Below are 20,623 nucleotides of genomic sequence, written 5' to 3'. Positions count from 1 at the left end.
GGAGGTGCAATCGCCGTTTCAATAATGACACCAGCCATTCTACCTGCGGATGTTTTGCCACCGACGTTCGTAGACATTGCTTCGAGCTGCTCTATCCATTATTGCGTTGTTATTATGCCAAATGAGGAAGATACAAGCAGCCGCGGCATCTGCGGCGTAGTCCGGAACCACACCGCTGCCCGGCGACCGCGAGGACTGCAGCCGGGCAGCCTGAGTGCAGCTTTTAAAAGACGGAGAGGTGCTGAGAGATGAGGATCACAGACTGCTGGAGTTTCGTGAACGGATTCTCAGCTGCGTTTCCCGACAACAATTTCTGTATCTCGGCGGTGACGAACTAAACTGATAACCAAAACAGCAGCTGCAGAAGAGGCATAACCTTCACGCTGTTGCGCGCACTCCAGAACTGCTTCCGGCTTATCGCCCTCGGGGCCATCAACCCACCTCCATTGCACTGCTCCCAACCCCGTCACTCGCTCGCTTTGCTTCACTATCGCGCCCGCAATCCTTCTTTTCGCCAATAGATTTCTCTAAATTATACACTTGCTGAAATGCGCGTTCCAGTCCAGTACAGCCAGCAGGCCAACGCCGCGATGGCCGCCGCCGAAGACATCTCGAGACTCTCGTTGAGGTCGGCTGAGCCCCAGCTGCCCGCACCCGCCGTGTCCTCGACCACTCCGTCCTCAACCGCCCCGCAGCCTACGCCGTTCTTTTCGACCTCGTCAAAGGAGGCCGCGAACGATACGAGCAGCAAGTTCTCAGAAAAGCCCTCGAACTACACGTTCCCTCGCAGCGAGCGCGTTCGCCGCGATGCCAGCACCAAGGCTATCGATCCGCTGACCGAGAGCTTCATCGAGTTCATGTACGAGAACCCGACCACGTACCATGCGTGCGAGGGCTTTGCTGACATGCTCTGCCACGCCGGATTTACCTACCTCTCTGAACGTGTTTCGTGGGACGACAAGATCACAAAGGGTGGGAAGTACTTCACAACCCGAAACGGCTCGTCGCTTGTCGCGTTCGTTATCGGTCAGCATTACGTTGGTGGAAACGGTGCCGGTATGGTCGCTTGCCATATCGATGCTCTTTGCGCAAAGGTCAAGCCTATTTCGAAGAAGCCGGCCGTTGAGGGATACACCCAGATTGGTGCCGCCCCTTATGCTGGTGCTATGTCGTCGTAAGTTGAAATATCCTTACACATCTTCGAATTGCAATAGTGTAGTCGGCTAACCTATATCTAATTCTCCAGGACCTGGTGGGATCGTGATCTTGGTCTTGCTGGACGTGTGGTCGTCAAGAACCCGACTGGCGTTATTCAGACCAAGCTCTTTACGATTCCCTACCCCGTCGCCCGCATCCCGACACTTGCCCCCCATTTCGGTGCGGCCGCCAACCCTCCCTTCAACGCCGAATACAACACCACACCAATTATCGGTCTCGAGCCCGATGATCCGGCTGAGAACGAGCTGAGACCGGATGAAGTCGGCGCTCCGCTAGCTGGACGTCATAATATTCGCTTGCTGCGGCTTGTTGCGAAAGAGCTGGGTGTGCCGGTCTCGAGCATGCTCAACTTTGACCTCGAGCTGTTTGACACTCAGCGTGGAACCGTCGGCGGTCTTGACAAAGAGTTTTTGTTCTGCCCGCGTATCGACGACAAGATCTGCGCCTATGCGGCCATCACTGGTCTTCTAGAGTCCTGCGAGGAGCATGCCATCAGCGGCTCGACCATCAACGTTCTCGCCCTCTTCGACGACGAGGAGATTGGCAGTCTTCTGCGTCAGGGAGCAAGAGGTGGACTTCTCGAGAGCTCGCTGCTCCGGGTTGTCGAGTCAGTTGGCGACGGCGCGACAATGGCGCAGACTTACGCCAACTCGTTCCTCGTCTCGGCCGACGTTATCCATGCGTTCAACCCCAACTTCTCGAACGCGTACATGCAGTACCACACTCCTTCGCTCAACGTCGGAGTCACAGTCTCGTGTGATCCAAACGGACACATGACCACCGATGCCGAGAGCACGGCTTTCATGGAAGAGGTTGCTCGCCGGACCAACAACACACTGCAGTACTTCCAGATCCGCAACGATTCGCGATCGGGCGGTACTGTCGGTCCCATGCTTTCGTCGTCGATGGGATGCCGTAGTATTGATATGGGAATCCCGCAGCTTGCCATGCACTCGATCCGTGCGTGTACCGGCTCCCGCGACGTCTCGCTCGGTGCTAAGCTCTTCCAGGCGTTCTACGAGGAGTGGGAGGATGTCGATTATCAGTTCCGCTCTGGCGAGAAAATGTAATTAGTTGTTTTGTAGTAGCCTCTGGTTAGCCTTTTGTTTAGTCTTTTGTTTACAATCTGTTGTTATTTGTGCGAATACAATTATCTGGTGTGTTATTTCATGCTTCTTCCTTAATCCTCTAAAGCTGTTCGTAGCTGCTGAGATCTCGAGAAGAATCGCACATGAGGGTTTTGTGCTCGCGGCACCCAGGAGTTGAACACGTTGAAGGCACGCGCCGATTCATCTTCAGCCCAGTCAGTCCGAGCAAAACATCCAAGCACATCATCAATTTCCCCCAAAGAAAGCTGGTGAAAGCAAGCAAAGACAGCACATCATGATTCGCTCACTATTCTTCCTGCTGCTCGGCGTGTTTGCGCTCCTGCGGACGGCAGTGGGTCACAACGTCAAGCTCGAAGCGCAGGGACGCGAGTGCTTTTTTGAGGATCTGAGGGCGGGCGATACGATGACTGTGTCGTATCAGGTCGGTGATAGCGATGCGTCTGCGTCTAGTGGAAGCGGTGGAATTGATTTCTGGGTATGATTGCTTTTGTGTGTAGTGTTGGCGCAGTGTTGCTGATCTTTTGATTGTTCCAAACTCTTTAGGTCAATGATCCTCGAAACTCAGCCGTCAAGGTCGAGAAAGACGTCCAGCACGGCGAGTTCACATTCGTAGCCTCCCACAACGGCAGATACACCTACTGCTTCTCGAACGAGGCGGCCGGCTACGTGAGCAAAGAAATCGGATTCAACGTCCACGGCGTGGTCTACGTCGACGCGTCCGAGACTCCTGAGGATCCGCTCGAGCACGAGATCAAGACGCTCTCGCAGCTGCTGGAGCAGGTCAAGGATGAGCTCGAGTACATCATGATCAGAGAGCGCGTGCATCGCAACACGGCTGAGTCAACAAACTCCCGCGTCAAGTGGTGGAGTATATTCCAGATCGGCGTCGTTGCGGGAAGCGGCGTCTTCCAGGTTTACTTCCTCAAGCGGTTTTTCGAGGTCAAGTCTGCTGTTTAGATAGAGGAGGTTTGATGAAGAGGCCGAGTGGGTTACGTGGTAGCTAGCCAATCCATTTATGTCATGATTGATGTATATAATATATTGATAATTAGCTATCTACCTGGAGATGACACAAAAACATGAATAACAAGAGGTACAAAAAATGGAAGTGTATAATTAAATAAATCAAACATCACAGCGAAGCCACTGTCTAGCAACTCTCTGTCACATAATCATACGGTTCGATTTAAACAAGCGTCTCATCAAGACGGACCGCAGGGTTCGTCTCAATGAAGTCAAGATTGACCTTGTGTCCGACAAGCTCTCTGATGTTGGACAGCTTGTACTTAATCATCGTAGGTCTCTCCAGACTCAGACCGAAGCCGTGCACCCGCAGGTCCTTGGGCAGGCCCATGGACTCCAACATCTCGGGTCTGAACATGCCTGAGTTTCCAATCTCGATCCACTTGTTGAGACCGGCGTGCCACGCGAAGATTTCCATCGAGGGCTCGGTGTACGGGTTGTAGGCCGGCTTGAAGCGGAGCTTGTCGACTCCCATACGTGTGAAAAAGCGGTCCATGAAGCCGATGAGATCGCCGAGGGTCAGGTCGTAGTCGGCAATCACACCCTCGATCTGGTGGAACTCGGCAAGATGGGTCGCATCGACGGCCTCGTTTCGGAAAACGCGATCGATAGAGAAGAAGCGCGCGGGCTTGGGGTCGGCGGCAAGTTTGTGCAGCATCCGTGACGAGACAGCGGTTGTGTGTGTTCGCAAAACGAGTCGCAGGGATTCCTCAGCGTTCCATGGGTATCTGTATCCGATCGATCCATAGGCACCCTCCTCGTGAACCTTGTGAATGTTCTCCCAGTAAGTCTTATCCTCGGGCTCGTCAGCCTTGACGGGATCTTTGATGTAGAAAGTATCTTGCAAATCACGAGCGGGATGCTGCTGAGGCACAAAGAGCGTATCGAAATTCCAGAAGCCAGACTCGACAAACTGGTTGGTGGGCATCTCGGAGAAACCCATGGCGAAGAAAATCTGTCGGAACTCCTCGCGGACCTTGTTTAGCGGGTGAAGAGCGCCGGACGCTGTAACTGCTCCCTCGGCATCGAAGTTGTAAGGCTTGAAGGTCTGCGTCTTCCATGATCCACTATAGAAGTGTCAGTATGGAATCGCACGAAACAGATAATGAAAGTAGCAATCTCTTACCTCGCAATCATCTCGGGAGTCAGATCGGTTTCGAGCTTCTTGATCTCCAAAGCAAACTCAGGTCCCTTCTCAACCGAGTACGACAACTTCTTTCTATATACGTCGAAGAAACTGAAGTTAGCACTGCCTCGCACTCCTCTCGCACAGGAATTGACGATATACTAACCCCTTCTCGATAAGTTTCCGTTTCCGGAGCTCGCCCAATTCCTTCGCATCACCGAGAGTACCAGTCTCCTTGATAGTCTTGAGATCTTTTGCCGTCGTATCCTCAGGCAATGCGGAGACCTATGTAGATAATTGCTCTTGTTAGAAACCGGCCAGGTCCACAGATTTTCTTCTGCTACACTCTTACATTCGAAACAAGCTTGTCACCGTCCTTCTTGATCCATCCGTTCTTGAACGCTCGCGATTGACCAGGCTTTCCCGCAGCACCAAGCACTTTCTATATTCGTCATGACAGTCAGTCGACTTTGCTCGAAATGTATACTATGACGACATATTCATACCGTGACATCAGCAAGCTTAAGACCCTCCATGCTCTTTGTGACTTCCTCCAAAAGTCGGAACTCATGACTACCCTTCTCGACAATCTCTTCAGCCTCAGGAGTAAGGGTCCAGAATTCGATATCGATTGGCTTGTATGTCACCATTGACCGAGCAGCCAAAGAGTTCAAAGCACCTAAAGCCGTCACAAGTCATTAGTACACCTACAAGCAAATCGAAAAACAGACTGCCTTTATTGAAAGCAAGCGTAATGCAATTCACACAGACACCTGCAGTCAATCGGAAAGAAAGACTCTTACCATGAACGACGCCGGTCTCGACATCGGGGAAAGTGACCGCGGTGTCAGATATCGGACCCTTGTCAAGAGTCTGCAAAACCAAGTGCGCAAGATCTGCCATGTCGTCAAATGTACGTATTTATCAACAACGGACCAAGAGAACGTGAACGGAGTGTGTCTTCAGATTAGTCGTCGCTCTCGGTCTCAACGCATTTTTCTGTAGAGTGGTCCCTGGGTGTCATCGCTCAAAGCACGTGATTAGTCGTTCCCCTGAGCTGACCATAAAACTCAAATTCATTCTCTTACCAAAAAAATTAGATAGAAGCAGCTTTACATCAGACCTTCTTCTGCCTCAAGCACATAATGGCTCCTATATCACCGGAGAAGCTGCGCGATCTGCAGCTGAACCCGTCATGCGTGCGGAATATCTGCGTGCTAGCGCACGTAGATCACGGCAAGACCTCGCTGTCTGACTGTCTGCTGGCATCTAACGGGATCATCTCGCAAAAGATGGCGGGCAAAGTTCGGTATCTTGACTCACGAGAAGACGAGCAGATCAGAGGTATCACTATGGAGGTAAGTAGTTGTGTTGTTGTTATGCGACGATTGACGTTCTGAATCTGACTTGGTTTCATGGCTCTAGTCTAGTGCTATCTCTCTATATTTCAAGACACTCCAGCACAACTCTGCTGATGGTACGTCGATATGACATATGCTACTAATATTTGCTCGTTCTTACTGATCTGTTACGTTAGGCACAAGCGAGGTGAAGGAGTATCTCATCAATCTCATCGACTCTCCAGGCCACATTGATTTCTCCTCCGAAGTCTCGACTGCCTCGCGACTCTGCGACGGCGCCCTCGTTCTCGTCGACGCGGTCGAAGGCGTGTGCTCACAGACCGTGACCGTGCTTCGTCAGGCATACCTGGAGCACATAAAACCTGTCCTGGTGATCAACAAGATTGATCGTCTGATAACTGAGTTACAGCTGACTCCCTACGAAGCTTATCTGCACATGTCGAAACTCCTCGAGAAAGTCAACGCTGTCACTGGTTCCTTTTTCGCGAGTGAGAGGATGGAGGAGGAGTATGAAGAGGGCCAAGAGGAAATGAATGACGAAGATTTGTACTTTTCTCCCGAGGCAAACAACGTCATCTTTGCCAGTGCGATCGACGGCTGGGGTTTCACCATCCAGCAGTTTGCAGTCATTTACGAAAAGAAACTCGGCATGAAGCGGTCAGCGCTCGAAAAAGTCCTGTGGGGCGACTACTACTACGACGCAAAGAACAAAAAAGTTCTGACTAATAAGACTCTCAAAGGACGAAATATTAAGCCCTTCTTTGTCCAGTTTGTGTTGGAAAACATCTGGGCTATTTACGATAGCACTATCTTGAACCGCGACCTGGAAAAGACTGAAAAGATTGTCAAAGCTTTGAACGTCAAAGTTCTTCCTCGGGATCTGCGATCGAAAGATACACGAGTGCTACTTAATACTATTTTCAACCAGTGGCTTCCGTTATCGAGCTCAGTGCTGATTACAGTCATCAACAAGCTGCCTGCGCCTACTGACGCTCAACGAGATCGAGTCCCAACTATCTTGGAGACAACGCCAGGCGCCGAGATGATCTCTCCCGAGCTGAAAGAGGCGATGATGAAATGCGACGCGAACGGTCCTATATCGGCGTATGTGTCCAAGATGGTTGCGATCCCGGAGGATGATTTACCCCGGGATAGACATTCAGTAAAGGTTGAAGGTGGTGATGGTGACGATCTGCGCGAGAGAATCCGAAAGGCCAGAGAAGCAGCGAATAAAGCTCACGCAGAGGCAATGGAGCGCGAGCAGGGCCCTGTAGCTGCTGAACCGGCTGCTAGCGATTCCTTGGCCGCTATGCTTGCAGAACTGAATATGACTGAGAATACGGAAGCCGCAGTGAAAAAGGAGGTTATGATTGGTTTTGCTCGGTTGTACAGTGGTACGCTGAAGATCGGTCAAGAGCTGCTAGTTCTGGGTCCGAAATACAATCCTCTGTACCCGGACAGATATGTTACAAAAGCCACAATCACCGACCTCTATCTTCTGATGGGCCGAGAGCTCGTTTCGCTGGAAACCGTCCCATGCGGCAACGTGGTCGGCATTGGAGGACTAGACGGAGCTGTGCTGAAAAACGCTACCCTGGTCTCTACTGCTGGCGGCGTTAATCTTGCCGGTGTGAATTTAGCATCTGCGCCTATCGTGCGCGTCGCGCTCGAGCCAGAGCGACCAAGCGAACTTCCAAAGCTTGAGCGCGGGCTGAAGCTTCTCAACCAGGCTGATCCTTGTGTCCAGATTATCGTCCAAGAAAATGGCGAGCACGTTATTCTCACCGCCGGAGAGTTACATCTTGAACGATGTCTGAAGGATTTGCGCGAACGGTTTGCAGGTATCGAAATTCACAGCTCTAAGCCGATTGTTCCGTATCGCGAGTCGATCGTTCGGACTTCAGACATGCATCCGCCAAAGAATGCAGAACTTCCCCGTGGAACAGTCGTCGTCTCTGTTGCTGGCTCGCAAGTCACAATTAGACTTACCGTGCGACCTTTGCCAGCGGCCGTTACCGAGCTGTTGATAAAGCACAGAAATGCCATTCAAATTCTACGAAAACGTGAGCACGGTATTGCCGACAGTGACGCCAAGATCTCCGGGACTGAGCAAGCGGCGACTGAGGAGTCTGTGACCGACCAGGAAGATGGGACGACTAAGGAGAGCTCTACGGGTGCTGCTGCCGGCGACTTGGAGGATGACGACGTCGACAATTTCTCTTCGTCAACGTTGTTGTCTCTGGAGCAGTTCCGCGCCCAGCTGACTGAGGCATTTGCTACTGCAGACCATGCTAGAGATGTATGGGAGGGCGCAGTGGAGAAGTATGTACAGATTTTAGCATTTTATCAGCAACGATGACAAGTTTAACTAACCTTATACCAGAATTTGTGCATTTGGTCCAAAGTTCATCGGTCCCAATATTCTTCTAGACAACACCCCGAACGGATTCTCCAAACATATACTGTCGTCAACCGTGTCGTCGAGAACGCCATTCCACGACAGTATCGTGACTGCTTTCCAGCTTGCGACAACAGCCGGTCCGCTCTGTGCCGAGCCTATGCAAGGCGTGGCGGTCTTGGTCGAGCAAGTAGAGGTCACTACAGACTCTGAAGCTTCTGGTTCTCAGCCGATAGCAGACACAGAGGATGAAACCGGTCTTGCTGATTACAGAGCCGCCGTCTCTCTTGCGGCCCGTCACTCGGGCCAGATCATCACTGCCACTCGAGACGCGATCCGTAAGGGATTTTTGGACTGGGCACCGCGCATACTGCTCGCGATGTACGAGGTCGAGATCCAAGCTCCAGCAGACGTCTTAGGTCGGGTGTACTCAGTGATCGCCCAGCGACGCGGCCGAATCGCTTCCGAAGAGATGAAGGAAGGAACTCCATTTTTCAGCGTCAAGGCAGTCGTACCTGTTGCGGAATCATTCGGACTCTCAGAAGATATTCGCAAGCGATCTTCCGGAGCAGCCAGTCCGCAGCTGATTTTTGCGGGATTCGAGATGTTGGACGAAGATCCGTTCTGGGTGCCTACGACCGAAGAAGAATTGGAGGAGTTGGGTGAGATTGCGGATAAGGAAAACATCGCAAAGAAGTACGTCGATGCGATTCGCAAAAGGAAGGGTATGTTTGTGGAGGAGAAGTTGGTGAAGAACGCAGAGAAGCAGCGGACGCTTAAAAAATAAGGCATGCATGCATTTTCTACACTTTCAACTTAATCAACTCTTTCTAATCATTTCGTATTTGTTAAACGTTTGTATATATTGGGACCTGCCTAATCTAAATTAACCTGCGAAAATACATCATCCTGAACTCGGTGATTGACAAAACTGTATACAGCCAGTCCATGACACCGCAGACATAGACACGCGTACATAAAGTAGAATATCAATTTAATGCCAGTAACCACCAGCAATGCGAAAAACAAAAATAAAACAGAAAAGGAAACTCAAACGAGAGATTCATCCGGGTTTCACCCAAAAGCCCCGTGAAGCCGACCTTTACTTACGCGGCGGGCTCAGGAGCCTTGGGAGCGGTATCAACGATCTTGACACCGGTAGCAGCCTGTGCCGAAGCAAAGAGACCCTGGAAGGCCTCGGGGTAGGACTTGCCCAGAGATCTCTGGTAGTTGAAGACGCGGGTGAGCTGAACGCCAGCGACAGCACCCAAGAAGAAGTTGACACTAGCCAAGCTGTTGCATAGAAGTGCAAGGTTAGTGGTTGGAGGATGAGATAGTATGTTCTGACGCGGGGGACCCTTACAGGTAGTTCTTGGGCTTGATGATCAAGCACCATCGGGTCCAGATGGCACCGGTAGCAAACAGAGCTGAATAATGAGACAAATTAGAATGAGCAATTGACGAATGCTGAACAGTGAGAGGTAATAAACCTACCGATCTGCTGAGTTCCGGAAAGCGTCTCGACAGGACGATTCAGATCAGAGATACCGGCAAAAACCAAAGCCCACTAAATACGATTAATTTGTTAATAAAACTGAAATAAAAGTATAGATAATCGATATGATCTGGGTTCTAGGCCGTGGGAGTCATTTGTAGCTGGCCATCGGCTGGCTGGTGGGGAAGTAGCGGGGGCTTTCGAAATTGAATAAGGAAACACTCACTTTCATGACCGGAGCCTGCGCGTAGAAAGATGTTAACAAACAATGTCAAATACCGGTATAATATAGACATCTGCGGCAATGGACCGACCAAGCGACTGGCGGAGTATCCACATTGCGAGCACACGCGGACTATCTGGGTAGAAGTCAACATACCCAGAAATGGATGGTCTTGGGACCAGTCTCGGACTGCATATACTTCTGCAGAGGAGTGAGTCCTTTAGCGGCCGACATTTTTGCTGTGTAGATGAATTGCTGGTGTCGAGAGTCTGACGAGCTGCGAAGAGGGCGGATGCGGGGACGAAGAGGGCGGGCGGAGGAGGGAAAACGATATCGAAGCCAAAGTCGCGAACGGGTTTGAGCGGCGTTAAATGGACTTTGGCTTTTGTCCGTCCGGCTCCTAACCCTGAAAGAGTCACATGATCTGGTACACACGCGCACATGCGCAGTTATGCTGCTTACTCCTCATCCCAATTGATTGGCCGTTAGAGCTCCGGAGTACTTCGAGACAGAGCGCGATAGTCGAGCAAAGTACTCGGTTGAAGCCTGCAAATCTCCCACACAGCATCTCTCCACCATGGCCAGCAAGTACGCGTTTCCTAAGGCTCTGAAGGAGCTCAGATTCCACCTCTGCCAGACCGGCGAGGCCAGCACTCCTCTGCGGTATGTCGGCGCGTCCTGCTGCTTTTCTCTTGCATGAGTCGATGATTTCAACAGCGACCAAATGTGCTAACTTCTGTCTTTGTTCTCGTTTGTTTACAGGTCGTTTTTGACCAAGGCGTACCCTGTCATGAAGAAGCACAACCCATACACTCCCATCCTGATCCGGGAAGCTGCCGGCGTCCCACCACAGCTCATTGCTCGGTATGGTGAGTACTGTCTGATTTACACATCATATTCGATATCAGCGTTATACCTGCACACCAGTTGCGATTTATTAAGAGCTATGCTGACGATAAAATCTGTGCTTTTAGAATTTGGAAAGGAGGTCAAGCTGCCGCTCGATGGTGTCTCCGCTGCTCAGTTGGAGAAGACCGTCCAGAGCTTCGTCCTGACACCGCAATAAGCCAACAAACTTCATATCTGGCATCTGGCATTAGAAGAGTGAGGGAAGGGAAACTCGGTTATCACACGACAGGTTTATCAAATTACAATAGAAAAAAATACACAAACAATCATACTACGGAAGTGTTTGAGAGGTCGATTCTACTAAGGATATGGCGGCGGAGGATAACGATATTCTCATTGTAGCTGTGAGCTATGAGGATTTGATTGCAAAGGTTCATTTCTTTGTTCATTTAATATACGCCATACTCATGGATGCATAGTTGTCAATTATTTATTTCATCAAGCGCCAGATATATCAAAAGAGGCCTGATTGAATACTAGTTCTTGGGAGCGGCTCCGAAGCGATATTCACCCCATGCAAGTGACGATGTCTGACTGGTGTATAGTAGAGTGCCCTTCTCGTTGTAGGCTGCACCGGCAGCAATGTAGATTGGTAGCCTATATATATTTTAGGATCAGTTTAATGAACCCAAGAAATGAGAACAAAATAGACTTACAGGTGCTCCTTCGTGGGATGTGCCTTATTGGCCTCCGAAGTCTTGATAAGACCCGCCAGAGCATTTTCTCTCTGCTCGCCTGTGTATTCGACGGCATTCTCGACCATTGTGTCGAACTTTTTGGCGTATGGCGCAACGCTACCCCAGTAATATCCCATCTCGCGAAGATTGTGGACTGTCATTCCAGAGCCAATGATGAGGATGTTCTCGTCCCTATTTCCTATATCAGTATTCGAGAACAAACGATGCGTCCGGACGATGCGGAATAGTAAAGCTTACCTCAAAGGAGCTAGCGCTTTACCGAGCGCGACATGCTGATTGGGATCTTCAGTCTTGAACAGCGACACCTGGATCACCGGAACCTTCAATGGGTTTGTCTCAGGTGGAAATGCGACTTTGAATGGAACCCAGACACCATGATCAAGACCACGATTGACAGCCTTTGCCTTGATACCGGAGGCTTGCAACTGGTTGATAACCTTCTGAGCGACTGATTGACTGCCGACGTTGGGATACTCCTCCTTATACATGTACGACGGGAAGCCGTAAAAGTCGTAGATCAGATCGGTGATCTCGGCGGAGTTGACCTCTATAGTATCTTTCGACGACTGCCAATGAGCTGAAAACACAACGACTGCTTTGGGCTTCACTTTCTCGACAATCTCCTTGCCGATCTTGCGAAGCGTGTTGAAAGCACCGAGGTCCCCGCCATCAGAGTCTTTGTCCGAGTACATAAACGTCGGACCGCCATGAGAGAAAAAGTACACCGGGGTACGGTTTTGAGCAGCGGAGTTGTCTGGGAGAGCTGAATCTGAGCTAGCCATCAATGATAGCGGAGTAGCGACTGACTTGCGAATAGTGGTTGACGCGATAGAAGCAGGAGATGAGGCACCTGGCGCCGCAGTGCGAAATAGCGAAGAAAGAGGGCCGCGGGCGAACAACGCGAGAACGACTGACGACACACAGACTAAAACGGCAGCAATGAACAGCGGAGTCAGCTTGGAGGACGGGGGGTCTTGAAGACGGGTGGTGGTGGAGTCGGTGGCACTGTTCGCTTTAGGTGCGAGAGTGCTCATCTATATAGCCAGCGAGCGAAGGTGGGGTCTATTTGTAATCAAAAGACAAAGACTTGACTGCCTCGCGCACGCCCAGAGCGATTCCTTGTTGATTCACTTGTCTGCGGAATAAACGAATAAGCAGAGAAGAGTAATTGTGTACACTTCCCTCGCAGAAGTCGCTGGAAGCAGGGCTTTATATCCCTGATGCCTTTCGACGATACCATTACGTCGTCGCGTTGGATTTCCAACCGATTACAAACCCGCTCTTCTGCTTAAATAATAAGCTTTTGCTTACTTTTCCCCCCCTGAATTTGAACAAACTCCTGCCTCCTTTTTTTTCTGGTTTCCACGCTCTGCTGTCCATATAACTGAAAAAACCGGTTTTGATCCACGCTTTATCGACCTCTCGCAGTTTATTTGAGAAAATTCTGTCAAATATCGCGGGAGCTAAAAAGTGGCCTATTTCCGTTGTTCACCGGTGCAACTGCTGTGCAACCCTATCCTCGGAGCTTATTTCCGTTGTCCCGGCTAGCCGGACTTCCTTTGTACCCTAAAAGCCTGCAACTATCATAGATTGTTGAATAATTATTATTAGACTACTGTCTGTTCTGTACATGAATATATGAAATAAGATCGACTAAATAGTCGTGAAAAGAACGTCTGGCATAATCACATGGAATAAAGCAGAAAACACAGAAAAATTATATCGTGAGAAAAAATATAAAGAATGGTCGTCATATCAGAATCTACTCCTCCAAATACGCAACAATATCTCCCGCCTCAACGAAATCACCGCTCCGATGCACAATCTTCACAACCTTTCCTCCGCTCGGCGCACTCACAACCATCTCGGTCTTCATCGCCTCAACGACAATGATGCCGTCGCCCTTCTTGACAACGTCGCCCACCTTGACCAGGTCCTTCCAGAAGCGGCCTGCGACCTCGCCGTAGACTGGAACGGCGTTCTCAGAGATCTCAGACACGTCCTCTTCGCGCGTTTCCTCGGAGGCCTGCAGCTCAGCGTTCGAGACCTGGATCAGCTTCGCAATCTCCTCGGTGCCCTCGCGCTGCTTGGTCGCGTACTCCATCAGCTCCTCGGCGTGCTCGTTCAGCCACTTGCTGTACTCGCCGTAGTCAAACACGCCGTCCTGGATGTCAATCTTGTAGCGGCCGTGGTTGACCTCATCAGTGATGGCAGCGAGCTCCTCCTCCGAGACAGGGTAGTACTCGATTCGATCATAGATATCGAGCAACCACGGTCTGTCCTGCTGGCCGAGCGTCAACTTGTCCCAGATAGGGATAGTACGGCCGACAAGCTGGTAGCCACCAGGCGAGTCCATAGTGTAAATACACATGTACATTCCACCAATACCAACAGTTCCGTTAGGAGTGAAAGTACGCGACGGGTTGTACTTCGTGCCGAGCAAGCGGTGACGGGGATCCAAAGGAACCGCGCAAGGTGCGCCCAAGAACACATCACCCAGTCCGAGGACAAGGAACTTGGCCTCGTACAGAATATCGCGAACGATATCACGGCTCTCCAGGTGGTTGACCTGCTGCAAGAAGTCGACGTTGTTAGGCAACCATGGCGCAGACGAGCGGATGGTCTCGCGGTATCGGTCGACGGCAGCAAGAGTAGCAGAGTCCTCGAACGCAAGCGGAAGACGGATGACACGCGAAGGAACCTGCCAGTTGTCAGACAGAATGAACTCCGACTCGTACGAAGTGAGAACCTTGATCAGCTCAGACTGCGTTGTCTCGAGACCATTGTACTGAATCAAGACCGATCGGACACCGGGCGACATCTCGACGATTCCCTTAGTCTGGCGCTCCTTCACCATCTCCGAAAGCTGGTAAACACGGTAAGAAAGACGCAGGTCGAGGACGTTCTCGCCATACTCGACCAAAACGAATCGATCACCGGCTTGACGGTAGACGACCTTGGGGTTGGTCGTAGTCTCCGGGGCCTCAAAGAGAATGGGGTTCTTAAGAGGCTCCTCTTCGGGCATCTCAAGAACAGAGCCAGAAGCCTAAAAGATAGTTAGTAAGTTTCTACTATAAAAACATTTAAAAGCGCTGGAGAGCGAACTTACCGAAGCAGTGTTCTTGTCCTGAATCTTCTTCAGCTCAATAGCTCTATCGAAAGTGATCTGCACAAACTGAATCATGTCACCAGGCTTCAGCTGTCCAACCTTCCACATCTCAGCCTCAGCGACAGTGACCGGGCAGACGAATCCACCAAGCGAGGGACCGTCACAAGTCAAAATGACAGGCTCATCACCAGTGAAGTTAATTGCACCCAAGGCGTACACGCAATCGTGGACGTTCGAAGGGTGGAGTCCAGCCTCGCCACCATCAGGACGAGCCCACTGGGGCTTGGATCCAATCAGGCGAACACCAAAGCGGTTGGAGTTGTAGTGCACCTTCCACTGCGAGGCCAGGAACTCATCGATCGACTTCTGAGTGAAGAAGTCGGGAGCACCATGAGGACCAGAGAGGACACCAATGTTCCACACCTTGGGGTAGGAGGGAATCAGCGACTTGTCTGCAGCCTTGGGCTCACTGATGGGAGCCGGAATAGTGCAGGACTTGAGAGTAGGGTCACCCAAGAACAGAATGTCACCAAACTTCAGAACACGACCGTTGTAACCGCCCAAGTTACCAAGAGCAAAGGTCGATCGAGAGCCGAGGTACTCGGGAACATCGAGACCACCCCGGATACCGATGTAGCAGCGCGCGCCGGTGTTGATCTTTCCGACAACAAGGCTCTGTCCCTTCTTCACCTCAACAGGCTCCCACGTAGGAATCTCCTTGCCGTCGAGTGTAGGCTTGGTAGAGCCACCAGTAATGGCAACGACAGTATCGCAGTGGAACTTGATCGAAGGGCCATTAAGGGTGCACTCAATAGCCGGTGCCTGCTCGTGGTTACCGACGATCGAGTTCGCGAGACGGAATCCGTAATCATCCATAGGACCGGAAGGAGGAACACCAATCTTCCAGAGCTTGACACGGCCAGGGTAATCCTGAACGGTGGTGTAAGATCCGGGAGCAAGAAGCTCGATCGCGCTGGCGTTGTACTTCCACGAGTCCAAAAGACGAGTCGAAACAGCGCCGGTAGCAAAGAGCTCCGACTTGGCGATCGATCTCAGGTAGTCGATGTTGGTGACGATTCCGGACACAACAGTGGTCTCGAGAGCGTCGATGAGCTTCTGCAACGCGTCCGCGCGATCCTTGCCGTGGACAATGATCTTGGCAAGCAGAGGATCAAACGAGGTAGAGACCTCAGTTCCCTTAGCAACCCAGGTGTCAACACGGACACCCACAGGAAACTTGACCTCAATGAGCTGACCAGGAGAGGGCAAGAAATCCTTGACCGGGTTCTCGGCGTAGAGACGAGCCTCCATAGAAGCACCAGTCAATTTCAACTTGGCAGGGTCGAAAGAAGGAGCCATGTTGGCAGCGATCAAAAGCATCCATTCGACCAAGTCCAGACCGGTGGTCATCTCAGTAACAGGGTGCTCGACCTGGAGACGGGTGTTGACTTCCAAGAAGTAAAACTCATCACGGTTGGCGTCATAAATGTACTCGACAGTACCAGCGCACTTGTACTTCATGGTACGGACCAAGCTCTCTGCAGCTTCCTCCATCTTGATGCGGGTAGCATCGGGCAAGTTTGGCGCCGGAGTCTCCTCAATGATCTTCTGGTTACGACGCTGAAGTGAGCAATCTCTCTCGCCCAACGCAATTCCCTGACCAAAACCATCACCAAAGACCTGGACCTCGACGTGTCGCGCATTCTCAACATATCTCTCCAAGAACACACCAGAGTCGTTGAAATACGACTGTCCCAATCTTCTCACAGAGTCGTAAGCCTTCTTGAGGTCCTCAGTGTCGACACATCTCTGCAATCCGATACCACCACCACCGGCAGTGCTCTTAAGCATGACCGGGTAGCCGATTCTCTCAGCCGCCTCAACCGCCTCCTCAACGGTTTCAAGCAGGCCGGTACCAGGAACAAGAGGAACGTTAGCCTTGGTGGCAATCTCACGAGCAGAGTGCTTGAGACCAAGCAAGCGGATAGAGTCAGCAGACGGTCCGACGAAAACGATCTTCTCCTTCTCGCAGGCTTCGGCAAACTCAGCATTCTCAGACAAGAAGCCATAACCAGGAATGATCGCCTGGGAGCCGGTAGCCTTGGCAGCAGCGATGATCTTGTCGATGCGCAGGTAAGTCTCTGCTGCAGTGTCTCCCTCAAGGGAAACAGCATCGTCTGCGTTCAAGACGTGAGGCGCAAATCGATCAGCCTCAGAGAAGACGGCGACCGACTTAATTCCGAGCTTCTTAAGGGTCTTGACGATACGGACGGCGATCTCACCACGGTTAGCGACAAGAACGGTGTCGAAGGGCTTCTTAGTAGCTTTGGCCGAGGTAAGGTCCTTGATGTATCCACGCCATCCGCCGTATTTTGTGACGTCCTTGGCTCCCTCAAAGCCATTCTCCTCGCAGACAAATCCCTTGACCCAGTGGCCGTTCTCAAGCTCGACAGAACCGATGGCGAGGGGTGGGGGGACCTGGGCGATGAACGCACCAAAATGCTCGCTGGGGATGTTGTAGACCTCGAGCTCGATCTTCTCGCCGACCAAGGACTCGTGGCCAGGTGTTATCCGTCGGAGGCCAGGCTTGGGGGGAGTGGTGTTGGAGAGGTGGTATAACCGGTAGTCTGGCGAGGTGGATGTCTTGTATGCGAGAGTAGCATCAAGCTCAGTCAGCTGCCAGTTCAGGGGGAGACCCGAGAGATGGGCACCGACAACGGCAAGCTCCATAAATCCCTTGGTCTTGGGAACCTTGGGGATTCCAGGGATCATCTTGTCGTCAGTACCGGCCTTGGTGTAATACTCAGTGTTGGCAATGCGGCGCGGGGCCTGAGCCAAGAATCTCTGAGCAAGATCAAGCAGCGCGTAATCGTTGAAGGTGTTTGAGATAAGAGTGACACCAAACGGCAGGCCATCGTCGCGGAATCCGGCAGGAATGGCGAGCGCAGACATATCAGCAAAGTTGACAAAGTTGGTGTAGGTTCCTTGGTAAGAGTTAACGAGAACAGGCTCCTTCTCGAGCTCTTCAAAGGTAGGGTTCAGAGGCGCGGTGGGCACAATGAAACCATCGAATTCACTAAACTGCTGCTCAATTGCCCGCTCGAGATCCTTGCGGAGGTACTCGTATTTGAACAGGTCAGCGGCGGTGAAATTCTCGGCCTTCTTGACAATTCCGAGAACAACGGGATTTATAGCCTCGGGGTTGGACTTGACCAAGTCGGCAATGACAGTGTAACGCTCCGCAACCCATGGGCCATCGTACAAGCAAGCTGCGAGCTTGTAAAGAACAGAGAAGTCCTGGGGAACAATCTCGACGCCAATCTCGGCGAACTTCTCGAGAGCGGCCTTGTAGAGAACAGGGTTCTTCTTCTCGTAGTAGAAGATAGGCTCGTCAGGGACAGCGAAGCGGGGCTTAGGGCCGAAAGAAGTGAGAAGGTTCTTCGGCAGGGGACGCGAGTAAGCGTCAGCGGCATCGTACTGAGCCGCGATCGAGAAGACCAGCTGAGCGTCAGGAACAGTCATGGCAAAGACCGAAACGCAGTCGAGAGTGCGGCAGGCGGGAACGACACCAGTAGCGGAGAAGGCACCTCTGGTAGGCTTGAGGCCAATGACGTTGTTGAGCATGGCAGGAACACGGCCAGAGCCTGCGGTGTCGGTACCGAGCGAGAAAGGAACGATACCGCGTCCGACAACGTTTCCAGATCCAGCAGATGAGCCACCGGAGACATGCTTATCTGAAAATGCAGAGGGCGTTTTTCCGTAAGGCGAACGAGCGCCGACAAGACCAGTCGCAAATTGGTCCAGGTTTGTTTTTCCAACCACAACGGCACCGGCAGCCTTCAAGACAGCCACGATAGTGGCGTCCTTGTCAGGGTTGTAAAGGTAGGCGGGGCAGGCCGCGGTTGTGGGGAAGGTAGCAGCGTCAATGTTGTCTTTAGGAGCAAACGGAACACCAAACAGAGGCAGGTCCTAATAAAAATTGTCAGTATGTTACAGGCAATAAAGCATAGCTTTTTCTGCTTTTTTTGCGAGCAATTGAGGTCATTGGCAGTCGATGGCAGTCAAGGCACAGCATAGCAGATTTTGCCGTCTCGGCACATGCCGAGCAGTACATGCAGCAATGATAGTCCTTCGAGCGAGATCAAGTCAATGCTGCTAGGAATTGTGCCGTCATAGAGTTCTCAACTGCCCGGGTGCCGGCTCAATTGCCAGCTTCTCCACTCGACGGAGCAAAAAGGTGGAGAAAGAAGACCGGCTGCCAACAAACACGAAAAGAGTTGCAAAAATTCGAGATAGCTACGAAAGCAATACTATGGTGAAGATACGCACCTTGGGGTCCTTTCCCGAGTCGAGAACAGCCTGGAATTCGGCGGTGACTTGCTCCGGGGTAGCGAAAGTAATCCATGCTGGATCCGACTTGTCGAAGGTGGAAACGAGGTCCACGAGACGTTTTGTAGCTTCCTCCGGGGAGGAAGCAATTTGGGCGTCGCGCCACTGCGAAATCGTCCAGCCGATGGTGGGCAGAGCCATTTTAGTACGACGAAGAGCAGCGAGACCGGTAGAAGGAGGAAGAGAAGGGGGAGGCCAGCGAGCGAGCTGGAGAAGAAAGAGAGAGAGGTGTAGAGAAGGCAAGAAAGCTGTCGAGGATGGTTTGTCGGAGTGGTAGCTTCTCGGGTCAGTGGCCGGCGCGCGCGGGCGCCCGCGATAAGGTGGAAGACAAGGTTTTTGAGTTTTGAGTTTTAGCTTAGCTCCGCTGACTCAGGAAGCCTTTGTCCCATCGGGGATCTGCGCTTCCGTCGTTCGTGGGCGGGCTGACCCTGGGTTGGAAGTGTAGTCTACCAGGAGGATATATCACGATGCGGGCTATCGTGAAGAGGCATTGCTAGGCACTGCTTCGGAGTAGCTGCGGACGATGGCAGGGGATCTCTGTAGCCAGTCCTTCTTCCACCGGTATTCCATTCTTCATTATATCGTTTTCCATTGGGTATCGAACCGTAGCTTTGGCCCAACCTGCAGTGACTGCTATCTGCCATCTGCCCAGAATACACTGCAGCTGCCAGCAATCTAAACTTTTGCTGGATATCAACAATCTATATCACCAACAGCCAGCACAACTTTTTGTTCTATTTAGAGCCGGGATGCATATTGCTCGTGTTTGCGTAATACCCAGCACAAGTCTGGAGTTATTGTGCAGCACCAGCGGGATAGGCAAGCTAGGTTCCAGGTTAGCTATTCTATTAACTGTTTAAGTTGAGTGGCTTGCACCCACGCTTCTACCGACTCTCTACCAGAGATCAATGACAGGCACACGCCCTCAAATGATGAATATTCGTCTGTCCGGTCGGCTTCGAGAATCTCTGCTGAACTTCGTAAAAGCAGTGGTTGCTCACTTGTAAATGCTCTATCAATGACTCTTTCTCTCTTCCGAGCCGAAGCCCTAATTTACTTCCTGATCGTGCACTGGTCGCGCGCTCTACTATGTCTCGTCCCTATTAGGCATATTGTCAATAATCGCACATATGCGAAGGCACCGTACCTGGACCCACGTCCCGATGATCATCTCCTCGGACGTCTACGAAATATCCGTGGCTCTGCAGTTATGTAATCTGTCTGCCATCATCTTTTTAATCACCGGGACTGTCTCTGATGAGCGTTAAAGCGATTCCAACTTCTGAAAGTTCACTATAGATTATCCTGAGTAGACCAGATAGCCCACCAGCCGAATACTTCGGACTTTCTTGAGTCTCGTAGGTTGCCCGTCCGTTTTCAGTGTCCAACAGTCCGATCAAAACTCGTTAAGGGTAAAGCGGGGATATCTACACCTCCCGTGAAAATCTATCAGTTCGAGCTTGCAGCACTCATTAATCGATCTTGGCTCAAGTCTCATATCGAAAATTCCCAGAATAATTCATTTATAAAGCTTCTGTGAAAATTCGAACATACTAATCAACGGG

General features: G+C 51.4%; 8 protein-coding genes across 8 annotated transcripts; 4 read left to right on the top strand and 4 right to left on the bottom strand.

Annotated features, from left to right (window-relative positions):
* Positions 1 to 395: 395 nt before the first annotated feature.
* BZA70DRAFT_273525 (aspartyl aminopeptidase) lies at positions 396 to 2,395 on the top strand. Its single transcript, XM_064911842.1, has 2 exons — positions 396 to 1,174; positions 1,247 to 2,395. Exons 1-2 carry the CDS (start codon positions 549 to 551, stop codon positions 2,286 to 2,288), a joined length of 1,668 nt encoding a protein of 555 aa, XP_064771387.1. The 5' UTR covers positions 396 to 548; the 3' UTR covers positions 2,289 to 2,395.
* Positions 2,396 to 3,351, top strand: BZA70DRAFT_273522 (emp24/gp25L/p24 family/GOLD-domain-containing protein). The gene is made up of 2 exons (XM_064911841.1): positions 2,396 to 2,802; positions 2,871 to 3,351. Exons 1-2 carry the CDS (start codon positions 2,602 to 2,604, stop codon positions 3,282 to 3,284), a joined length of 615 nt encoding a protein of 204 aa, XP_064771386.1. The 5' UTR covers positions 2,396 to 2,601; the 3' UTR covers positions 3,285 to 3,351.
* Positions 3,352 to 5,500, bottom strand: BZA70DRAFT_273521 (tRNA synthetases class II core domain (F)-domain-containing protein). The gene is made up of 6 exons (XM_064911840.1): positions 5,280 to 5,500; positions 4,983 to 5,155; positions 4,829 to 4,918; positions 4,643 to 4,761; positions 4,477 to 4,569; positions 3,352 to 4,417 (listed from the first exon to the last, which is right to left on the bottom strand). The coding sequence occupies exons 1-6, from the start codon at positions 5,377 to 5,379 to the stop codon at positions 3,514 to 3,516; spliced, it is 1,479 nt and encodes a 492-aa protein (XP_064771385.1). The 5' UTR covers positions 5,380 to 5,500; the 3' UTR covers positions 3,352 to 3,513.
* Positions 5,501 to 5,520: 20 nt separating this feature from the next.
* BZA70DRAFT_46497 (P-loop containing nucleoside triphosphate hydrolase protein) lies at positions 5,521 to 9,052 on the top strand. The gene is made up of 4 exons (XM_064915134.1): positions 5,521 to 5,834; positions 5,902 to 5,953; positions 6,014 to 8,159; positions 8,221 to 9,052. The coding sequence occupies exons 1-4, from the start codon at positions 5,622 to 5,624 to the stop codon at positions 9,020 to 9,022; spliced, it is 3,213 nt and encodes a 1,070-aa protein (XP_064771384.1). The 5' UTR covers positions 5,521 to 5,621; the 3' UTR covers positions 9,023 to 9,052.
* A 10-nt stretch (positions 9,053 to 9,062) lies between these two features.
* BZA70DRAFT_273511 (uncharacterized protein) lies at positions 9,063 to 10,424 on the bottom strand. Its single transcript, XM_064911839.1, has 5 exons — positions 10,110 to 10,424; positions 9,957 to 9,971; positions 9,730 to 9,802; positions 9,599 to 9,662; positions 9,063 to 9,528 (listed from the first exon to the last, which is right to left on the bottom strand). Exons 1-5 carry the CDS (start codon positions 10,185 to 10,187, stop codon positions 9,342 to 9,344), a joined length of 417 nt encoding a protein of 138 aa, XP_064771383.1. The 5' UTR covers positions 10,188 to 10,424; the 3' UTR covers positions 9,063 to 9,341.
* On the top strand, positions 10,239 to 11,251 carry BZA70DRAFT_46510 (NI8M subunit of mitochondrial NADH:ubiquinone oxidoreductase). The gene is made up of 3 exons (XM_064915135.1): positions 10,239 to 10,616; positions 10,716 to 10,822; positions 10,928 to 11,251. The coding sequence occupies exons 1-3, from the start codon at positions 10,531 to 10,533 to the stop codon at positions 11,017 to 11,019; spliced, it is 285 nt and encodes a 94-aa protein (XP_064771382.1). The 5' UTR covers positions 10,239 to 10,530; the 3' UTR covers positions 11,020 to 11,251.
* Positions 11,179 to 12,696, bottom strand: BZA70DRAFT_46549 (aromatic ring-opening dioxygenase LigB subunit). The gene is made up of 3 exons (XM_064915136.1): positions 11,798 to 12,696; positions 11,519 to 11,731; positions 11,179 to 11,459 (listed from the first exon to the last, which is right to left on the bottom strand). Exons 1-3 carry the CDS (start codon positions 12,592 to 12,594, stop codon positions 11,339 to 11,341), a joined length of 1,131 nt encoding a protein of 376 aa, XP_064771381.1. The 5' UTR covers positions 12,595 to 12,696; the 3' UTR covers positions 11,179 to 11,338.
* Positions 12,697 to 13,147: 451 nt separating this feature from the next.
* BZA70DRAFT_273505 (uncharacterized protein) lies at positions 13,148 to 19,341 on the bottom strand. The gene is made up of 3 exons (XM_064911838.1): positions 18,999 to 19,341; positions 14,670 to 18,638; positions 13,148 to 14,606 (listed from the first exon to the last, which is right to left on the bottom strand). The coding sequence occupies exons 1-3, from the start codon at positions 19,197 to 19,199 to the stop codon at positions 13,323 to 13,325; spliced, it is 5,454 nt and encodes a 1,817-aa protein (XP_064771380.1). The 5' UTR covers positions 19,200 to 19,341; the 3' UTR covers positions 13,148 to 13,322.
* Positions 19,342 to 20,623: the final 1,282 nt, after the last annotated feature.

The sequence above is a fragment of the Myxozyma melibiosi genome (genome assembly GCF_037950935.1).
Source record: "Myxozyma melibiosi strain Phaff 52-87 chromosome Unknown BZA70scaffold_1, whole genome shotgun sequence".
NCBI classification, from domain to species: domain Eukaryota; kingdom Fungi; phylum Ascomycota; class Lipomycetes; order Lipomycetales; family Lipomycetaceae; genus Myxozyma; species Myxozyma melibiosi.
The sequence above is the reverse complement of the archived record's forward strand: the minus strand, read 5'-3'. Positions and strand labels throughout refer to the sequence as shown.